The sequence below is a fragment of the Arabidopsis thaliana genome (genome assembly GCF_000001735.4).
Source record: "Arabidopsis thaliana chromosome 1 sequence".
NCBI lineage: Eukaryota > Viridiplantae > Streptophyta > Magnoliopsida > Brassicales > Brassicaceae > Arabidopsis > Arabidopsis thaliana.
In genome coordinates this window covers 21,938,240-21,955,767 of record NC_003070.9, presented here as the reverse complement: position 1 = coordinate 21,955,767, position 17,528 = coordinate 21,938,240, and the positions used below count along the sequence as shown (strand labels likewise).

Here is a 17,528-nt window from a genome sequence, read left to right as displayed (position 1 = left end):
CGATAAATGACAGTGACCAGCAGCAAAACTTAGTTCATGCTATTGTCGTTGTTTTAAATCTACCACATTTAATATTGCTACTTCTATAATCTTTATCCCCTGGCCTCAAAATAATGTCATCCAATCCAATTTCATTCATCCACACTTGATCTTTTGCATATCAGTCTACATATAGAGTCAAACATAAATTATTGATAGTTCCTTGAAAACAATCTTGAAACTCTTCATAATTTGTTTTTCAAACAAACATTTTGTGTATACTCCACAAATGGATTTTAATCTGTACCTCATTTTTTTCTATGTTCGTCGGCGTACCTAGTTCATCATATGCACCTACTTCCTTGCTTAGACTTCTCGTGGCGGCCACATCTTGTTTTTATCATAAGATGGTCATTTAGCTAAGAAGGTTTGTGATTCAAATCACCGTATATTTCAAGGAAAAAGCACTTGCACTTGTATTTAAGAATCGTTTCTTCTGCTCTTGTATCTTTTTCACACTTTCTGTTTGCAAAAATATAACTAACTTTATTGAACTATTATACAGAACTATTTTATAAGTAACTGTAATATATTGCTTAGTAGCAGAAAAGTAAATACAGAGGTATTGAACTAATTGTGTTACTCTTCCTACATAAATTAAAAAGAGAGAAAATCAACAATATAAAATTGTATGGATACGATTTCATGGAATAAAATTCTTTAGATTGTGGAAAAACTTATATTAGAATCTTTATAGATCGAGCTAGGAATAAAGAAATATGTGGGTAGCAGAACTCATGCAACCTTTAAGAAAGTCATGTGTAATATTATCGATAAATTATGATTAAAAAATGAATAAATTCAAAGGCAAAATCTAAATTAAAAACGATTTTCTACACATGTTTAAATATCTAAACGTGATTAGTTTACTTTATGAATTACCAGTACAATAAATATTTGAGAATTCTTTTAAGTCTTAAACTACACAATTCCAAAATTCCAAATACAGTAAAAGTAAGGGAAAGAAAGTCTTAGGAAGGGTACTTACAAATTTAAGAAGTATTCCTTAATGTTTTCAGTTTTCTAAAAAACTTGTTGTATTTCTTTGATAACGCCTTCATATATATATATATATAATATATATATATGCATATTTTGATCCCAACATATATATATTTAATGTTTTATAAAGCATACTTTGATGCAACATTTCTACAAGTTTTTTTTAGTTCTTATAAAACAGTGGTGTTTCAATTTTATTAGAAATCAGACCAAAAAATGGTTTCAAATTAATATTTGCAAATCGAGATCTTAAACCCCAACAATATGTTCTAAAATTTAAGATATTCGAGCATCACCGAACTGTATTTTTGAATCAGCATTCCTAGTTCCTTGAGAATGAGAATTATAAGAGGATGATGTGAAAGTTTATGGGCAAAAAGTTAAAGATGATGTTCGTGGCTACGACGTGCATTTCTTGTCCCCCAGTATCGAATAAATTGTTAATTTCAAACTCATTTTCGACAATGATTCCTATAAGTACTGAAATGGAATAAGAAGGACCTTGAGGAAGAATTTGATGACAGCTTCTTTTTAACACAAATCAATATTCTTACACACGGACACACCAAACAACATTACAAATTTACAATGACATGCATGGTCATTTTGCAAATTTTTTTCTCGTTTTATTCTAATCTAATTTCGTTCTGTAAAGTTTTATGTAAATGTAAATTAAAGATTTCAGTAAAGACATAAGAGTATCACCATCAATTAGGAAAAAAATAAAAATGAGTTCTCATTAGAAACTCTCCTGCCATGTGACATTTTTATTTTTATAGTAATTAATAGCATTAATATTATATAGGTATTAGATCCTTGAAGTGGATGGTGCATATATTATTTAAACAAAACAAATTTTAACTACTTTTAATTTATAGCGTTGACAATAACTAATTAATCTAAACTAATAAATCAAGTACCTAGGCTACCATTTTTTAATTAGAAAATCGATCCGCCGCGGATTGTTATCCACCCACAAAAATAAAAAATTCGTTTGCAAATGTGATAGGCAAGCTAGTTCCTTGCAACCAGCTATATTTTTATGTAGTGGAGAATATTTAACAACTAACTGGAATTTTAAAAACACAAAGCGAAACTAAATTGGTATAAGCTATATATTCTTGAAAAAATAAAAAAATCAACGGCTAGAACTAAAGAAGGATAGCAAATTGAATCATATTCCTTTGCATTTACTTATTTATTTATAACCAACAAATTAAGTTCTCCGATTAAAAGCTATATAATGCTCCTCCTTGTCTCTCTTCTTTGCATATCAGTATATCACTAGCAAATAAGTGAACACCATTTCTTCATACATACACATTCCGAAGATAATGGGTTCCAATGTTTCATCTGTGCATGATGTTCATTCATCAATGGAAATTACCAGTAATGGATTTGTTGTGGAAATCGAATCAAGAAGACAATGGAAATCTCTCTTTGATTCCATGAAAGGCTCAAACAAATTGGTATACATTACTCGAAAACTACCTAAAACGTATTAAATTTTTTTAACCAAACTTATAATGTTTGTTTTAAATCTTATACTATTTGTGTTTTCTAATTTTGTTTACAAGTAAATGACATGTTTTTTCTCTTAAACTAACTGAAAAAATTATTGTGGTTTTGAAGCTAGTAATTGATTTCACAGCTGTATGGTGTGGACCTTGTAAAGCAATGGAACCTAGAGTTAGGGAGATTGCTTCAAAGTACTCAGAAGCTGTGTTTGCTAGGGTTGATGTGGATAGGCTAATGGTAATTACTCTTTTTTTTTATTACTTGAAGAAGAATCATCTTATGGTTTCAAGACTAAGCTATAATTGGTATGTATTCCAGGATGTGGCTGGGACATATAGAGCTATTACACTTCCAGCTTTTGTTTTTGTGAAGAGAGGAGAAGAGATTGATAGGGTTGTTGGAGCCAAACCTGATGAGCTCGTGAAGAAGATTGAACAACATAGGGTTTAAGTTTTTTCTTTTCCCTTACAAAAAAATGATTATTATACTTTTGAATGTCTGTTCTGAATTGATTGTTTGAAGTTGGGTTTCTGGTTTGTTGTTTAATTTCTCAAAACAATATAAATAATAATGTCAAAAATGAAAACAATTAACAAAAATGTTGTAGTTATATTTGTATGAAATCTAATCACCCCAACGTAAGCAAAACAACATAACAATGGTAATGTGAGTATGGCGACTAAAAGAACTATACCATAAAAAAAAAAAAAAAAGAGTCCCATTCCAAGTATATGTTAAAATACTAAATGGAAAAAAACAAACGTTACATAACATTTTCGAAGAGCTTGTATGAAGTTGAGAGTTACATATATAACTTATGAAAGCAGAATAAATTAGATAACAACAAAGATAGCTTTTACAACAAAAAACAATCAATTCTGCTTACTATTTCGTGATCAAGATATGAGATCAAAAACGAAAACCGATCAATTCTGTATATGTATGTACACTGAATTGACCTTTTGAATTCAAGAGCTTTCTTGAAACTAGTTGCCAATTCAGCTACCACCAAGAACTCTCTTGAGATCTGTCTTCTGTTCCGATGTTAGCCTCGAGGGGAAACATATCTCAAAGTTGATTCTTAGATCTCCTCTCTTTGAACCTTCTTTAGAGATGGGCATTCCTTCACTAGGAATCACTATCTCCTGACCCGGTTTAACGATATCCAAAACCGGGATAGTCAGATTCCTCCCGTCTAGTGTTGTTAAGCTAAGAGTGATCCCTGTTAAAGCCTCCAAAAGCGAAACTTTCTTGTCTACAATAAGATCGTTACCGTCTCTTTTGTAAACCGAATGCGGTTTCTCATCTATAACAAAGATGAGATCTGCGGGAGTAACACCGGGTTCTTGGTTTCCTTTCTCTGGAAAAGTTATCTTAGTTCCTTTCTTCCATCCTGGTGTTATATCTATCTTCAAGATCTCTTCCACTGGCTTTGACTTTCTGATATCAAAACATGAATATATATTGATCACAACCAAAAAAGCAACTAGGCTTAGAAAAATCAAACGTAGCAACAAGAAAATAATTAGGTACATCAATCATCAAACAATATCAACATCACTAGAGATAAAAACGCAATTAAACAAAGGAAAATTGTCAAAAAAACAAAAAAAAAAACCAATAATAACAACAACATTAAACAGAGAAAAATAAAGAAAACTTATCAAAGAAAAATGTCAAAAACACAACAATTTGGATAATTGTTTCGTCTTGATTACAAAATTTTACCATCAAGATAAATCACAAAAACAGAGCATATATACAGAGGATTATCCATTGACTCATACAAGAAACCACAAAATAATTGGTCAACACTTTTCCAAATATAATTTACGTAATCACGAACTACTAATATAACGAACGAAACTGAATGAAAAAAGGCGATTTCATTTAGATCATGTGTTATGAAATACTAACCCAAGACCATCAGGAACAACGCGGGAAATCTTCATCTTCCTCCTCCCACCTTTATACAACTCCTCAAGAGTACAAGCCAATTTACTCTCAATCGCCGGAGCTTTCCTGTTCACCGGAGTTTTCCTATTCGTCTGACTTCCCGCCTCCGCACTTTTAAACCTCCCGCCACCGCCGACGCCACCATCAAAGACTTTCTCAGATGCACCGAAAAACTCAGCGAAAATATCTTCAGCATCACGTGGATAATACCTAAACCCTGCATTGTAATTATTGTTGTTACCAGAAGAGTAATTATGTTGTTGAGACGACGCCGTTGCTTCTGTCGCCGTAAGTCCGTCTTCACCATATTGATCATAGATCTGACGTTTGTTAGGATCGCTTAAAACATCGTAAGCTTCGGAGATTTGTTTGAACTTAGCTTCAGCTTCTTGCTTGATTGAAGTAGGGTTTTTGTCAGGGTGCCATTTCATTGCAAGTCTTCGATACGATTTCTTTAGATCGTCTTCCGTTGCGCTTGGATTCACGTTGAGTACATTGTAGTAATCAACCCCCATTGACAAGAACAGTTCGAAATCGCTACGAAGCTTCAGAGGACGTCGTTGAGAAAGACGAAGACAGAGTAATGAGAAGAATCAAAAATGAAGAGAAAGCGTGAGGAAGGAGATAATGAAGAAGAGAGAAGTGGTGGTGTACGTGTATGTAAGAAAGGTAGAAGAAGAACATGACAAGCATAATCTTTGAATACTTTAATTGGAACCTTTATTCTGTTTCAAATATTTGTTGTTATTTTATTTGTAATCTTATGTATTATATATTATAGATACAGATACATTTATAGTTTATAGGCACAATTTTATTTTTAAATGAAAATTGAGTATCTAGAATCTTCTATTTGAATCTTTTTATTTGGCATCTCACCATTATTTCTCGTCTCTCTGTTAATTTTTGTTGTAGATTACTGGGGCTTATAATGATTTATCAAAATGTTAATCCCTTAACGTGATATTATTAGTTACATTATATTAATCTTCCATACTTTAAACTTGTTCAATTTTTCTTTAAGTTGTATCATTCTGAGTTTTATTTATTGATTTCTCTTTCGAATTGGAAGACTGTACATTGTTCATTTGTTGTTCTAAATGTTGAGCTCCTAACCTGAAATTTCTCAAACTCTCCTCTCCAATAATTACGTGTAGCTATAGGGTGTTATGTTAATGCCTTGGTTACATGACTATCTGACACTACTAATTTAGAAGCAAAACCTCAAAGCTATGTTACTAATTTAGAAGAAAATAGTATTTTAAAGAAGAAGCTAATTTGTAAATAGTATTTTAAATTTTATACAGGAAAACTAAAGTGAAGTAAATTAATTTTAATTTTCTGGTTTTCTCAAACTTATTTTAAATATTTTTAAATTATATTACACATAATAAGAGTATGTTATCACAATAAAAATAATTAAATGATTAAAATAAATTTCTTGGGATTATATTTAAATATCTTTAACTGGATTATATATAGATGTTTAATATGTGGGTTTTGTGTATAAAAAAAACCCTCAAAATCTTCAATTTTTGCAACTTTATTCTCCATTTTCAAAAAATGCAGAATATTTCTATGAAATCCAAAATCAAAGGCAATATAGTCATTTTTGGCTATTTTCAAGTTTTTCAAATTTTGTTAAATAATATATTAATTTGAAGCCCTCAAGAAGAGGAGTTCAACTCTAATTTGAAACCCTTGAGAAGAGGAGTTCTCTAAATCTTTTAGATCTTTTCCCTTGCATATTGCCATATAGGTGAGAATATTGTATATTGAATTCCTAGTCTTATTCATTTGTAATTATAATGCTTCAAAGGTCCATAACTTGAAAAAATACTTGCATGTCAATATTATTAACTTATCATGAACACACAAAAGAAGGTTCAATGATAAGCGGTATCCACAAAACCTAGTAATAATAAAATACTTAAGATAAAATTATTAAATTAATACTTATCCACTGTTTTTTATATATGAAATTAAAACGAGTAACTTGCTGATCTATTAGCAAAACAGAGAACACCTCAAGAATATTATTTTTTCATTATTTTGTTCCAATTTTTCCATTTCAAATGTTACATTAATTGATATTACATTTGTTCTACAATTATATTAATAAAGGAGATGATAAAAATAAAGAAGCTAATTTGTAAGAGATTTAGACATGCCCCTTTTGGTGTGCATCTTTCCAATAATGTCCCATTAAATCTGAAATTATATAAAGTTTTAATTTTTGATAAGATAACATGTCTTATATGTTTGACAGTGCTATAGTGCAATAAAATCTTAAAATCTTAAAAAAATTTAATTTTGTTCTCTGCTCACATTAAAACTTTGATGCCATTAAAATCTTAGAGATTACAAGATAACGTGTCTCATGTTTTACAATAATGTTGAATAAATTTCATATATCAATAAAAAAAAAATCTTTCTACATAGCATAATTACTTTTAAATTTGGTTATATATCTTACTGTTTTAATAAAAAAAAATTTTGCTCTTGGTGTATTGGGAAATAAACCTTGAAGAAATCTATTAAGAATTATTATTTATTTCTTCTGAAGCATTTTTAATTCATAAAAATAACCTTTAAAGATGTCGGAAGCTAAATATTACTATGTTTCAAATTGTTGTAACTACATAAACCTATCAAAATGTACATTTTAAGAAATTAATATATAAATACATGCTCTTAAGGTTCAAACTTACAATCAGACTTTTGTTTTTATCATCTCTACTGAAATTCTAAACTTCTAAGGTTTCAAAAAATGGTGAGTTAATATTTAAGAAGTCTGTTAACATACATACATATATGCCTTACACTTACATAATTGTGTATTGCCTATATCACAAATACATTAAAACTTTGACTTCAATTTTTTCCAGGGAAATTGGACATTCAGGTTAGGAGATACTTATCAAGACACCAAGCAAAAAGCTCTAACCTGTATTTATAGTTTTCCTGGTAAGTTAACACAATCTATGGTTATGTACTTAACTTCTTATGTTAAGCAACAATTAATCATTTTTAATATATTACATATGAAATATTGCAATTGGGTTTTCAAAATTTAAAATATGTTTACAAATGTATATATATTTTTTGTTAGGAGTTATATCTGTGAGATATAATCCACAAATGAACGCATTTTGCGTGTTTGGAGAAGGAATCAACGAGGCTGAAATTCAAAGGAAGGTCGATGAGATTTATAACCCAAACAAAGAGAGTTGGTCCCTAGTGTGTTGTACTCCCGAATAATGAATATGGTGTCTTTCTTCTTATTTGTAAAAGTATTAAGATTATGACTAATAATTGTATGGTGCTTAACTATGCATTCATATTTCATAAATGTGTTTGGATTTTTCTTTGATTCTCATTAAACACAAAGTTCTATTTTCATTTAAAATAAATCTAGTAGATGCATTTTGTTTTATCACAAGAATGGCGAGGAATAATAATAGTAGTTTGTTTGTTGTAATATGTATCTCTCATTGATTTCTACCATACTAGTGAAATAATATATATTTTTAATGAAGAATTTTTTGTTTTTCTATGAATTATCTCAAATTCTCATATACCTTTAAATTACAAAAAGGCAAATATTAATAAAATCTAATAGTAAAAAGACATGTACTTATGCGTTCTAGTGGTTTGTATTAGTGTTGTCTCTAGTCTTTAGAGACCGGCGTTTGTTTAATTATATCCAAAACCGGGATAGTAAGATTCCTCACGTCTAGAGTTGTTAAGCTAAGTGTGAGCCTTGTCAACGCCTCCAAAAGCGAAATTTTCTTATATACAATCAGATCATGTATATAAGAAACCGAGTAACACCGGTTTGATCAACCGAGTGCGGTTTCTCATCAATAACAAAAATGAGATCTGCTGGAGTGACACCGGGTTCTTGGTTTCGTTTCTCAAGGAAATATATCTTCGTTCCTTTCTTCCATCCTGGTGTTATATCTATTTTCAAGATTTCATTACCAACGATCTGTTGGCCCAGTAGTAAATCTCTTAGGTAGAGGTGATGGGTTCGAAACACGTTGGAAATGATCTTTTCTCCAAAAAAGATGAATTTAACATGGTGTGGATTCCACCTCTAAGAAATGTAAGGTCATTAGGCTTGAATTTGCAGATATTCAAAAAAAAAAAAAAAAAAAAGACTCAAGATAAAATTATTAAATTAATATGAGCTTGAGTTGTAAACATGTAATTGCATCACAAGTAATTATAATGATCATTGATAATAAAATTTTAGTAAACTAAGAAGAATAGAATGAATGTGATGCTTGATAAATTAGCATGACTTTTTATACCTTTTAAATTTGAAAGAGATGAATTAAGAAACAAACTAATAGAGCATTTAAAAAAATTAATAGAAGATTTTTGTGTTTTGTTTTTCAACTAAATTTGCTGAAATATATTTATTGAAGTAATAGAAAAGGGCACATGTCATTTTATGTGATGATATGTCATTCATATGGAGAAAGTTGACAAATATATATATATATATATATTATTAATATTATGTTTGTAAATATATAATTGAATTTCTAACAATTCACTTTTTAATTAAAGATAAGAACACATTTTAGTTGAAAGTATTTTTTTTTGTTTTAGTAAATATTTTGAGAGAAAATTGTTAATCTTTTCTCTTCTCACATTATAAATTTGGTGCACATTAAAATCTTAGAAATTACAATATAACATATCTCATGTTTGACAATAACATTAAATAAATTTCATATATCCATAAAAACATTATTTCATCAATATACCATAATTACTTTAAAATTTGGTTATATATCTTACTATTTTAGTAAAATGTTTTGTATTTGCTCTTTGTGTGTTTGGAAAATTAACCTTTAAGACATCAATAAATAATTCTAATCTTTTTCTTTTCTTGAAGAAGTTATTATTCTTAAGAATAACTTTTACATTCGACAAAAAAAAAAAAAAAAAAAAAAAAAGAATAACTTTTACAGATTTCGGAAGTTAAATATCATTATGTGTCAAATTGTTGTAACTATATAAACATATCAAAAATATAGATTTTAATTCAATATAAATACATGTTCTAAGGTTCAAACTTACAATCAGTGTTTTGTTTTCACCATCTCTATTGAAATTCTAAAATTTTAAGGTTTCAAAAAATGGTGAGTTGATATTTAAGAATTCTTTTTAAACTAAATAAATGGATAAAAATATATATATCCTTTATGTATACAAAACTCATGTATTGCTTATATCATGAATTTCAGGGAAATTGGGTATTCACGTTAGGAGATACTAATCAAGATACCAAGCAAAAAGCTCTAACCTGTATTTATAGTTTTGATGGTATGTTAACACAATCTAATGGTTATGTACTTATGTTAAGCTATAATAAACCATTTTATATATATTACATATAAAACATTGCAATTTGGCTTTCAAATTTTAAAATATGTTCACAAATTTACAAATGTATTTATTTTTTTGTTAGGAGTTGTATCTGTACGTTATTATGCACAAATGAACGCATTTTGCGTGTTTGGAGAAGGAATTAAGGAGACCGAAATTCAGAAAAAGATAGATGAGCTTTATAACCCAAAACCAAAGACTAGGTACCTATTTGGTTGTATTCCCATGTAATGACATGGTGTTTTTTTAGTTTCTTCTTATTTGTAAAAAGTATTTGGATTATGACTAATAATTGTATGGCGTTTAACTATGCATTCATATTTTATAAAAGTGTGTGAATTTTTCTCTGATTGTTGATGATTAAACCCAAGTTCTATATTTCTACTCTTATAATGCTTCATCGAAAATAAATCTAGTAGATGCATTTTTAAGAAAAAAGAACCGTAGTTTGTTGTAATATGTATCTCTCACTGATTTTTACCATACTATTGAAATGATAAAATTTCAAATAAAGAAAGTTTGTTTATCTACGGATTATCTCAAATTTTCTCATATGAGTGCAAATAGAAACAAAACAATCAAGCAAACACTTAGCTTAGTTGGAGTCAAGCAACAAAATATAAGTATAATGAAAAGAAACTTGAAGAAGCCCAAGCCGAAAGAAACGGAAGATGATGATCATCTTAGGATTTCAGACAACAACACCACCATCTCAAACCGCAAGATGGTTTCAACTGAAGGTCAGAGATTAGGGTTTGGTGGTGTCTTTGACGAAATGGGCTACGTTTCCGTTTCTCCCAAGAAACTGCTTCCAATTGGGGATCTTCTGCTACTTCCAAGGTTTCTAAGGATGTTGCAGCCGGATTTTCTCTCATGGATCCTTTCACGTTAGGGTTTTCCGTAGGCGATTACTTCCCAGCTGATCCAATGGAGGTCACATATAATTGGGGGGTCTGTGCCAACAATGGTGTTTGGGATCCTTCTTGGCTAGATTTTGATTTTTCATCAACACTATTTACTAATGATTGGACTGTTTCTGGCTACAACCCACTTTTGGGAGCCACTGATTTTTTTAACGCGAGCACTTTCCAAACGTCCTCTGCTGACATTAACAACTCACTTTCCATCACTGAAGCAAATCAACTCATTTTCCATAGATGAAACTCTCCTTCCATGGAAGCATTGATTTCTTGAAACCTGTATTGAAGAATACAAGTAATGTTTTTGAAAATCATGCCACTAATACATATATCAGTATATTTATTAATATTTCATACTGTTCAAAAGAATCACATGTATTCTTGCAATGATGTTCTATATATTTCATGATATCTTTAGTAAAAAATGTTATTCAAATATTTCTGTAAAGCACATGTTATATTATTAATAAATGAAAATATCACATGCTATTTCTATTTAAACCAAGCACTTATGTTATATTTCACGCTATAGTTTTTTTTATTCTTCATATTCTTTCCATCGCCTTCTTTTCAGATCTCCATATATCCTTTGTAAAATTTATAACTTTACAAGGTTATTTAGTCTGTTCTTCACCTCTACTCCACCAAAAAAAAAAAGTTATTTACTTAAAAAAAACTGAGTCATGGTTAATTTCTTTTTTCTTTGTAGAATTTGGCTATTTACTAATATTACCCTTTATTATATAGTAGATTTCGTTTAACCTTAGAGTTATATTTTGAAAGGTACTTCTGAATAATATGAATGTTATGATTAAGAAACTTTTGTATGAAATCTTTGAGAATAGAAACTGTCGCTTAAAATCAATGAAATCTAGAAACTTTTGTGTTATGATTTAGGTTCATGATTCTTGTAATATTTTAAAATAACATTGACCCTTAAATGTACTATGGTGATCTTCATATTTTTCTAATAACCAAAAAAAAGTTTCAAGGAAATATTGCTCATGATTTTTTTCTTTTCATTTTCTATGTTCGTTCTAGAGATTTATTATTCATTCTAAATTTTTATGTTTTAATACACATTAAAATCTCAAGGATTACAAGATAACACGTCTCCTATGATAAAATTTCATAAAGTTTTACAACTTTTGACTTCTTCATATGCCATACTTACTTTTACTTTTTCTTATATTTGATCAAAGAAAACTTCTTATATATTTTTCTATCAATAACAATTTAGTTTTATTATTTTTCCATTTAAAGGTTAATTTAGCACAAAAATATATGCTTACAATTATTAATTATTTTGCTCATTATGTTATTGAAAACTTTATTGTTAAATATAAAGTTCTTGAAACCTTTCAGATATATATATATATATATATATATTATCACAATTTTCCTTTTGTTTTTCTTAAGATATGTTATAATATTTACAATTGTTTAGACATATATCGGAACCTATATTATAATAGTACAATGTTTCAATAAGTGTCATATTCCTGTAACACTACATAAATGTATCAAAATTGTGCATTTTAATGATCAATATATAAAAAAGATGTTATAAGCAGGCCACTAAGTTGAAAACTCGCAGTCACATTGCTTTGATCATCTCTACTGAAATTTCTGAACTTTGTTTCAATAAATGGTTCGTTAATTTTTTTAAAAGCCGTTAAAAAGGAAAATTATACATGTAGTTTTACATATTTAGCACCTTGGATTTCTTATACAATGAATTCCCTAGGATTTTAATACAATTTCTCTTTTGTTTGATAGGAAGAATATACATTCAAGTTTGGATCTACTGATGAAAGAGCTAGGGAAAAAACGTTAGACTATATCAATAGCCGTAAAGGTACACAAACACAATCGAATAGTTTTGTGGAGCCAAAATAAACCATTTTTTTATATATATAGTTGCTACTAAATATATAGTTTACATAGAAAACATTTCAATAACACTATAATATTTAAAAATCTATATAAATGTATTTTTCCTTTTTGTTAGGAGTTAGTTCTGTAACATATAATATACAAAGCGACTTGCTAACCGTGAAGGGAGAAGGACTTGATGAGGTTAAAATACAAAAGAAGATAGATAAGATTTGTAAACCGAAAAAGGGGGTTTTAATGTGTTTTAATTAGTCCCAAATAATGGTTTGTCCAAAAACATAAAGTCCCAAATAATGATATGGTGTTATCTTATGTCTTGCTTATTTATGTATTTGTATCCTATAGAAATAATAGTATGGTTGACCAAAACAGAAAAAAAAAATTATATATAAGTTTTAGGATTTTTCTTTTAATATTGATTAAATTTTGCGATGGAAAATAGTATTTCTGCGTAAATGTACCAAAAGATATGATTTATCAGTCATTAATTTATAGTTTTCTACCATACTACTAAAATAATTTTTATTTTTTTGTAATGTTGTAAACATTTTCGTGTATGAATTATATCATAATGTTCTCATATGAATGGATCGAAAAATGTCCATACAACTTTAAGATAATAAAGTGTATCATGATCAAAGAGATTAAGAATTGTTTTTTGACAATGTATATGGAGGATACAAAGCTTGGAGACCAAGTAATGTAACATTTTTATGGATCTATGTAACAGCTTGGAGACCAATTATGTATATTCTATTTGTAGGATATTCAGAATACATATTCGATACTAAATAGCAAAGCTTGGAGTGTCTTGAGTGGTTTTTGGTGGTTGCGACAGAAATCCTCCAATGTAAGCCTTGGCCAGTCAAGCTGTTACCAGTTGGATAGGGTTCATGCTACCGTTCTACGTTTTCTTTCTATATATATTACAAAATAATTACTATAAAATTGTAATATAAATAAAAATTGTACATTTTAAATATATAAAACAATAGGTTGTAAAATCTATTGATCAATTAAACGAATTATATTATAATTTATTTTATTTTAAATATAGTTTTGCGGTTTACCGTAAATTAAAATCTAGTAAATTAATTAAATTAGATAATCATTCTAAATATATTTTTTAAAAATATTAATTGACTCTCGGTTAATCCAATGACTCGATGAGTAGTCTTGCTTGCCATCCGGTTTGCCATCCGGTTCGGTTTAAAAACATTGGTTTTTTCACGAATTCCAAACTTAAAGTATGGTTGTTCGTTCAATTATCGTTTCACCTCCAACAACTATAACTTATTACCATCCAATGTCTATCGGTCTTCTGGTCCACCCATTATCTCCTCATATCCCACCGGCAAGTTCTCCCTCAGCCTCCACCGCCGGTAACCATCACCAACGTATTTTCTCCTTAGCAGAAACATGTTCAGACATGTCTCAGCTCAAGCAACTTCACGCCTTCACTCTCCGTACTACTTACCCTGAGGAACCCGCAACTCTGTTTCTCTACGGCAAAATCCTCCAGCTCTCTTCCTCCTTCTCCGACGTCAATTACGCGTTCCGGGTTTTCGACTCCATCGAAAACCATAGCTCTTTCATGTGGAACACTCTTATAAGAGCATGTGCTCATGATGTTTCAAGGAAAGAAGAAGCCTTTATGCTTTACCGGAAAATGTTAGAGAGAGGTGAATCTTCACCGGATAAGCATACGTTTCCGTTTGTATTGAAAGCTTGCGCTTATATATTCGGGTTCTCCGAAGGGAAGCAAGTTCATTGTCAGATTGTGAAACATGGGTTTGGTGGAGATGTGTATGTTAATAATGGTTTGATTCATTTGTATGGGTCTTGTGGGTGTTTGGATTTAGCACGGAAAGTGTTTGATGAAATGCCTGAGAGAAGTCTTGTTTCGTGGAATTCGATGATCGATGCTCTGGTTCGGTTTGGGGAGTATGATTCTGCGTTACAACTGTTTAGAGAGATGCAGAGATCGTTTGAACCAGATGGTTATACGATGCAGAGTGTTTTGAGTGCGTGTGCTGGTCTTGGATCTTTGTCACTAGGTACTTGGGCACATGCGTTTCTGCTGCGAAAATGTGATGTCGATGTTGCTATGGATGTTTTGGTTAAGAACTCGTTGATCGAAATGTATTGCAAATGCGGGTCGTTGAGAATGGCTGAGCAAGTGTTTCAGGGGATGCAAAAACGTGACTTAGCTTCATGGAATGCAATGATTCTAGGGTTTGCTACACATGGAAGAGCTGAGGAAGCCATGAATTTCTTCGACCGTATGGTGGATAAAAGAGAGAATGTTAGACCGAACTCAGTCACGTTTGTTGGCTTGCTCATCGCCTGCAACCACCGAGGCTTTGTAAACAAAGGGCGCCAGTATTTTGACATGATGGTCAGAGATTATTGCATCGAACCTGCGTTGGAGCATTACGGTTGCATCGTCGACCTTATTGCTCGTGCAGGCTACATTACTGAAGCTATTGACATGGTAATGAGCATGCCAATGAAACCAGATGCAGTGATATGGAGAAGTCTCCTTGATGCTTGTTGCAAAAAGGGTGCTAGTGTGGAGCTAAGTGAAGAAATTGCTAGAAATATTATTGGAACAAAGGAAGATAACGAAAGCTCCAATGGTAACTGCAGTGGTGCATATGTACTGTTGTCTAGAGTTTATGCATCAGCTAGCCGCTGGAACGATGTTGGAATCGTTAGAAAACTAATGAGTGAACATGGAATTAGAAAAGAGCCTGGATGCAGTTCTATTGAGATAAATGGCATCTCCCACGAGTTTTTCGCAGGAGACACGTCGCATCCTCAGACCAAACAGATATACCAACAGTTGAAGGTGATCGACGACAGGCTAAGATCAATTGGTTATTTACCGGATCGCTCTCAAGCACCTTTAGTGGATGCCACCAATGATGGTAGCAAAGAGTATTCCCTTAGGCTGCACAGTGAAAGACTTGCCATTGCTTTTGGTCTGATAAACTTACCACCTCAGACTCCAATCCGTATATTCAAGAATCTACGTGTCTGCAACGATTGCCACGAGGTTACTAAACTGATCTCAAAAGTCTTCAACACTGAGATCATCGTGAGAGATCGTGTTCGTTTCCATCACTTCAAAGATGGATCCTGCTCTTGTTTAGACTACTGGTAGCAAAAAAAAAACTAGTCGCAGTAATTGAAAGAGATTGAGCATTAGAGTTGGACAAAAGGGAAAGAATGGTATCTCTAAATCATAAGTTTGGTAATCAAGCAGTATCTCTAAGTCAATCCAAATCCTTTCTTAGTAGCAACAAACCAATTGCAGCCAAAGCCTTCACTTCACAGCTCAGCTTCAAAAGAAAGATCTCACTTGATGAACTTTTCTGCTACTGTTAAATCCAAGAAAACAGAGAACATCAGTGACAATGCAACGACTTGACTTGAAATTAGGACCAAAAGAGACTCACTTTTTGATGATTTTGGCACTAAGACAACAGTCATGTCAGCATTGTTAGGTGGAAGTTGAAGACGCAATGGGAAAAGCTTCCCGTTCAACGGACTACGAGTACAAACGATAACGTCTTCGACATTGCTCTCTTCTTTCAATCTCATAGTCAGCTCTTCAACACCATTTCCTTTGAAAGTAAACGAACTTACCTCAACAGAGTCATCTTCAACATCATCATCATCATCCGCCACATGGTAGTATATCACTCTCCCTTCCGATTTCGGCGGCGATCCAACCGCCAGTGAATCCGTTGACTACCACACACAAAACATCAAGTCAACGAATCATCAGCACAAAAAATGATAACAAAAAAAAAAAAATCACCTCTTGTCTAAAGAAACGGTCAGATCTGGAAGGAGATCCAGGTGTGAAATCAAGAGAATCAGAATGATGAAGCGGCGACGGAGGTTGCTGCAGCTGCAGGTGCTGGTGGTGGTGATCGGAGTTTGCGTTTGCAGGGAGGATCTCAACGACATCTATATGCCAAAGTACCCATTCTTGAGTGGCCGATCTATGAGGAATATCATGAGTAACAGAGTTTCTCCAGGGAGGTAAACCACCGTTACCACGAAGGAAGTTACCATAACGAGTCTTGAGCTTAACCAAAGCAGAATCTCTAATCGGTTCCCAAGCTAAAGACGAGTCAAGACGACTAGGTTTAGTCTGTAGAACTTTTTTTCCGGTGGCTCCAAGAAGAAACGGTTTGTTAGACGCTGTTAAGTATTTGCCATAAGCGCTTTTGAGACGGATGAGATTTGTTGAGCCTGGGATTATCTCAACGGTCCATTTGGCTGCACCTGCTGAGCCGTTACGTTCTTGAGTTACAGATTCTTCGTCTTCATCGGCGACTAGGTACTTGTCGTGATGGCTCCGTAGACGAACGGCTTTGGCCTTTTGAAAAATCTCCATTGTTAGAGAAAGAGATGGTGTGAATGTTTAGAAGGTAACTTAATGAATACAGAGAGCTGGACTTGAGCTGGGTCTTTGGGACCTTGTCTATTTTACAGAAAAGGTATTTTATTATTTTAAAATTATTATTACTCATTTTTCATATCTTTCTTTTTTTGAGTTTGTGAAAGTATTTGTCAATGTTACTCTTTTTGGTAGTTACTTAATTTTCTCTAATAATTGTTAGCTTTTTTGTTAATAAATATATTCGTGCTACTAGATCTCTCTGACCAGAGAAATTTGATTGGTTCAAGATATTAAAATTTTTGGCTTATCAGGAGCAGATGCAATGAAGAGGGTCCATGGAGGACAATTTAGTACTAGCAGATTAATTAAAATGTAAA

General features: G+C 31.5%; 7 protein-coding genes across 9 annotated transcripts; 5 read left to right on the top strand and 2 right to left on the bottom strand.

Annotated features, from left to right (window-relative positions):
- Window positions 1–2,287: 2,287 nt before the first annotated feature.
- On the top strand, window positions 2,288–3,171 carry TH7 (thioredoxin H-type 7). The gene is made up of 3 exons (NM_104666.4): window positions 2,288–2,510; window positions 2,674–2,796; window positions 2,878–3,171. The coding sequence occupies exons 1-3, from the start codon at window positions 2,376–2,378 to the stop codon at window positions 3,007–3,009; spliced, it is 390 nt and encodes a 129-aa protein (NP_176182.1). The 5' UTR covers window positions 2,288–2,375; the 3' UTR covers window positions 3,010–3,171.
- Window positions 3,172–3,276: 105 nt separating this feature from the next.
- On the bottom strand, window positions 3,277–5,265 carry AT1G59725 (DNAJ heat shock family protein). The gene is made up of 2 exons (NM_104665.2): window positions 4,477–5,265; window positions 3,277–3,999 (listed from the first exon to the last, which is right to left on the bottom strand). Exons 1-2 carry the CDS (start codon window positions 5,028–5,030, stop codon window positions 3,558–3,560), a joined length of 996 nt encoding a protein of 331 aa, NP_176181.1. The 5' UTR covers window positions 5,031–5,265; the 3' UTR covers window positions 3,277–3,557.
- Window positions 5,266–7,214: 1,949 nt separating this feature from the next.
- Window positions 7,215–7,893, top strand: AT1G59724 (uncharacterized protein). Its single transcript, NM_001333866.1, has 3 exons — window positions 7,215–7,288; window positions 7,404–7,482; window positions 7,628–7,893. The coding sequence occupies exons 1-3, from the start codon at window positions 7,286–7,288 to the stop codon at window positions 7,774–7,776; spliced, it is 231 nt and encodes a 76-aa protein (NP_001323095.1). The 5' UTR covers window positions 7,215–7,285; the 3' UTR covers window positions 7,777–7,893.
- A 1,723-nt stretch (window positions 7,894–9,616) lies between these two features.
- Window positions 9,617–10,160, top strand: AT1G59723 (uncharacterized protein). Its single transcript, NM_001333865.1, has 3 exons — window positions 9,617–9,671; window positions 9,777–9,855; window positions 10,001–10,160. The coding sequence occupies exons 1-3, from the start codon at window positions 9,669–9,671 to the stop codon at window positions 10,147–10,149; spliced, it is 231 nt and encodes a 76-aa protein (NP_001323096.1). The 5' UTR covers window positions 9,617–9,668; the 3' UTR covers window positions 10,150–10,160.
- A 386-nt stretch (window positions 10,161–10,546) lies between these two features.
- On the top strand, window positions 10,547–11,079 carry AT1G59722 (uncharacterized protein; the record flags this gene model as incomplete). Its single annotated transcript, NM_148610.1, has 2 exons — window positions 10,547–10,658; window positions 10,721–11,079. The coding sequence occupies 2 exons, from the start codon at window positions 10,547–10,549 to the stop codon at window positions 11,077–11,079; spliced, it is 471 nt and encodes a 156-aa protein (NP_683451.1).
- A 2,904-nt stretch (window positions 11,080–13,983) lies between these two features.
- CRR28 (Tetratricopeptide repeat (TPR)-like superfamily protein) lies at window positions 13,984–16,016 on the top strand (the record flags this gene model as incomplete). Its single annotated transcript, NM_104664.2, has 1 exon — window positions 13,984–16,016. One exon carries the CDS (start codon window positions 13,984–13,986, stop codon window positions 15,898–15,900), a length of 1,917 nt encoding a protein of 638 aa, NP_176180.1. The 3' UTR covers window positions 15,901–16,016.
- Window positions 15,584–17,401, bottom strand: AT1G59710 (actin cross-linking protein (DUF569); the record flags this gene model as incomplete). Of its 3 annotated transcripts, NM_104663.2 has the most annotated exons (3): window positions 16,561–17,401; window positions 16,196–16,490; window positions 15,584–16,117 (listed from the first exon to the last, which is right to left on the bottom strand). In NM_104663.2, the coding sequence occupies exons 1-3, from the start codon at window positions 17,143–17,145 to the stop codon at window positions 16,095–16,097; spliced, it is 903 nt and encodes a 300-aa protein (NP_564751.1). In that variant the 5' UTR covers window positions 17,146–17,401. The 3 variants fall into 3 exon arrangements, with proteins under 3 accessions (NP_564751.1, NP_001321312.1, NP_001321313.1); NM_001333863.1 differs by having other exon boundaries at window positions 16,095–16,490; NM_001333864.1 differs by lacking the exons at window positions 15,584–16,117; window positions 16,196–16,490 and having other exon boundaries at window positions 16,513–17,401.
- Window positions 17,402–17,528: the final 127 nt, after the last annotated feature.

Excerpts from the sequence above, each read along its gene's own strand:
- TH7 (NM_104666.4), top strand. The coding sequence starts at position 2,376 with ATGGGTTCCAATGTTTCATCTGTGCATGATGTTCATTCATCAATGGAA. Across the intron at positions 2,511-2,673 it reads TGAAAGGCTCAAACAAATTG|CTAGTAATTGATTTCACAGC; the intron begins GTATACATTACT and ends GTGGTTTTGAAG. Across the intron at positions 2,797-2,877 it reads TTGATGTGGATAGGCTAATG|GATGTGGCTGGGACATATAG; the intron begins GTAATTACTCTT and ends TATGTATTCCAG.
- AT1G59725 (NM_104665.2), bottom strand. The coding sequence starts at position 5,030 with ATGGGGGTTGATTACTACAATGTACTCAACGTGAATCCAAGCGCAACG. Across the intron at positions 4,000-4,476 it reads GTTGTTCCTGATGGTCTTGG|AAAGTCAAAGCCAGTGGAAG; the intron begins GTTAGTATTTCA and ends TTTTGATATCAG.
- AT1G59724 (NM_001333866.1), top strand. Across the intron at positions 7,483-7,627 it reads CTGTATTTATAGTTTTCCTG|GAGTTATATCTGTGAGATAT; the intron begins GTAAGTTAACAC and ends ATTTTTTGTTAG.
- AT1G59723 (NM_001333865.1), top strand. Across the intron at positions 9,856-10,000 it reads CTGTATTTATAGTTTTGATG|GAGTTGTATCTGTACGTTAT; the intron begins GTATGTTAACAC and ends TTTTTTTGTTAG.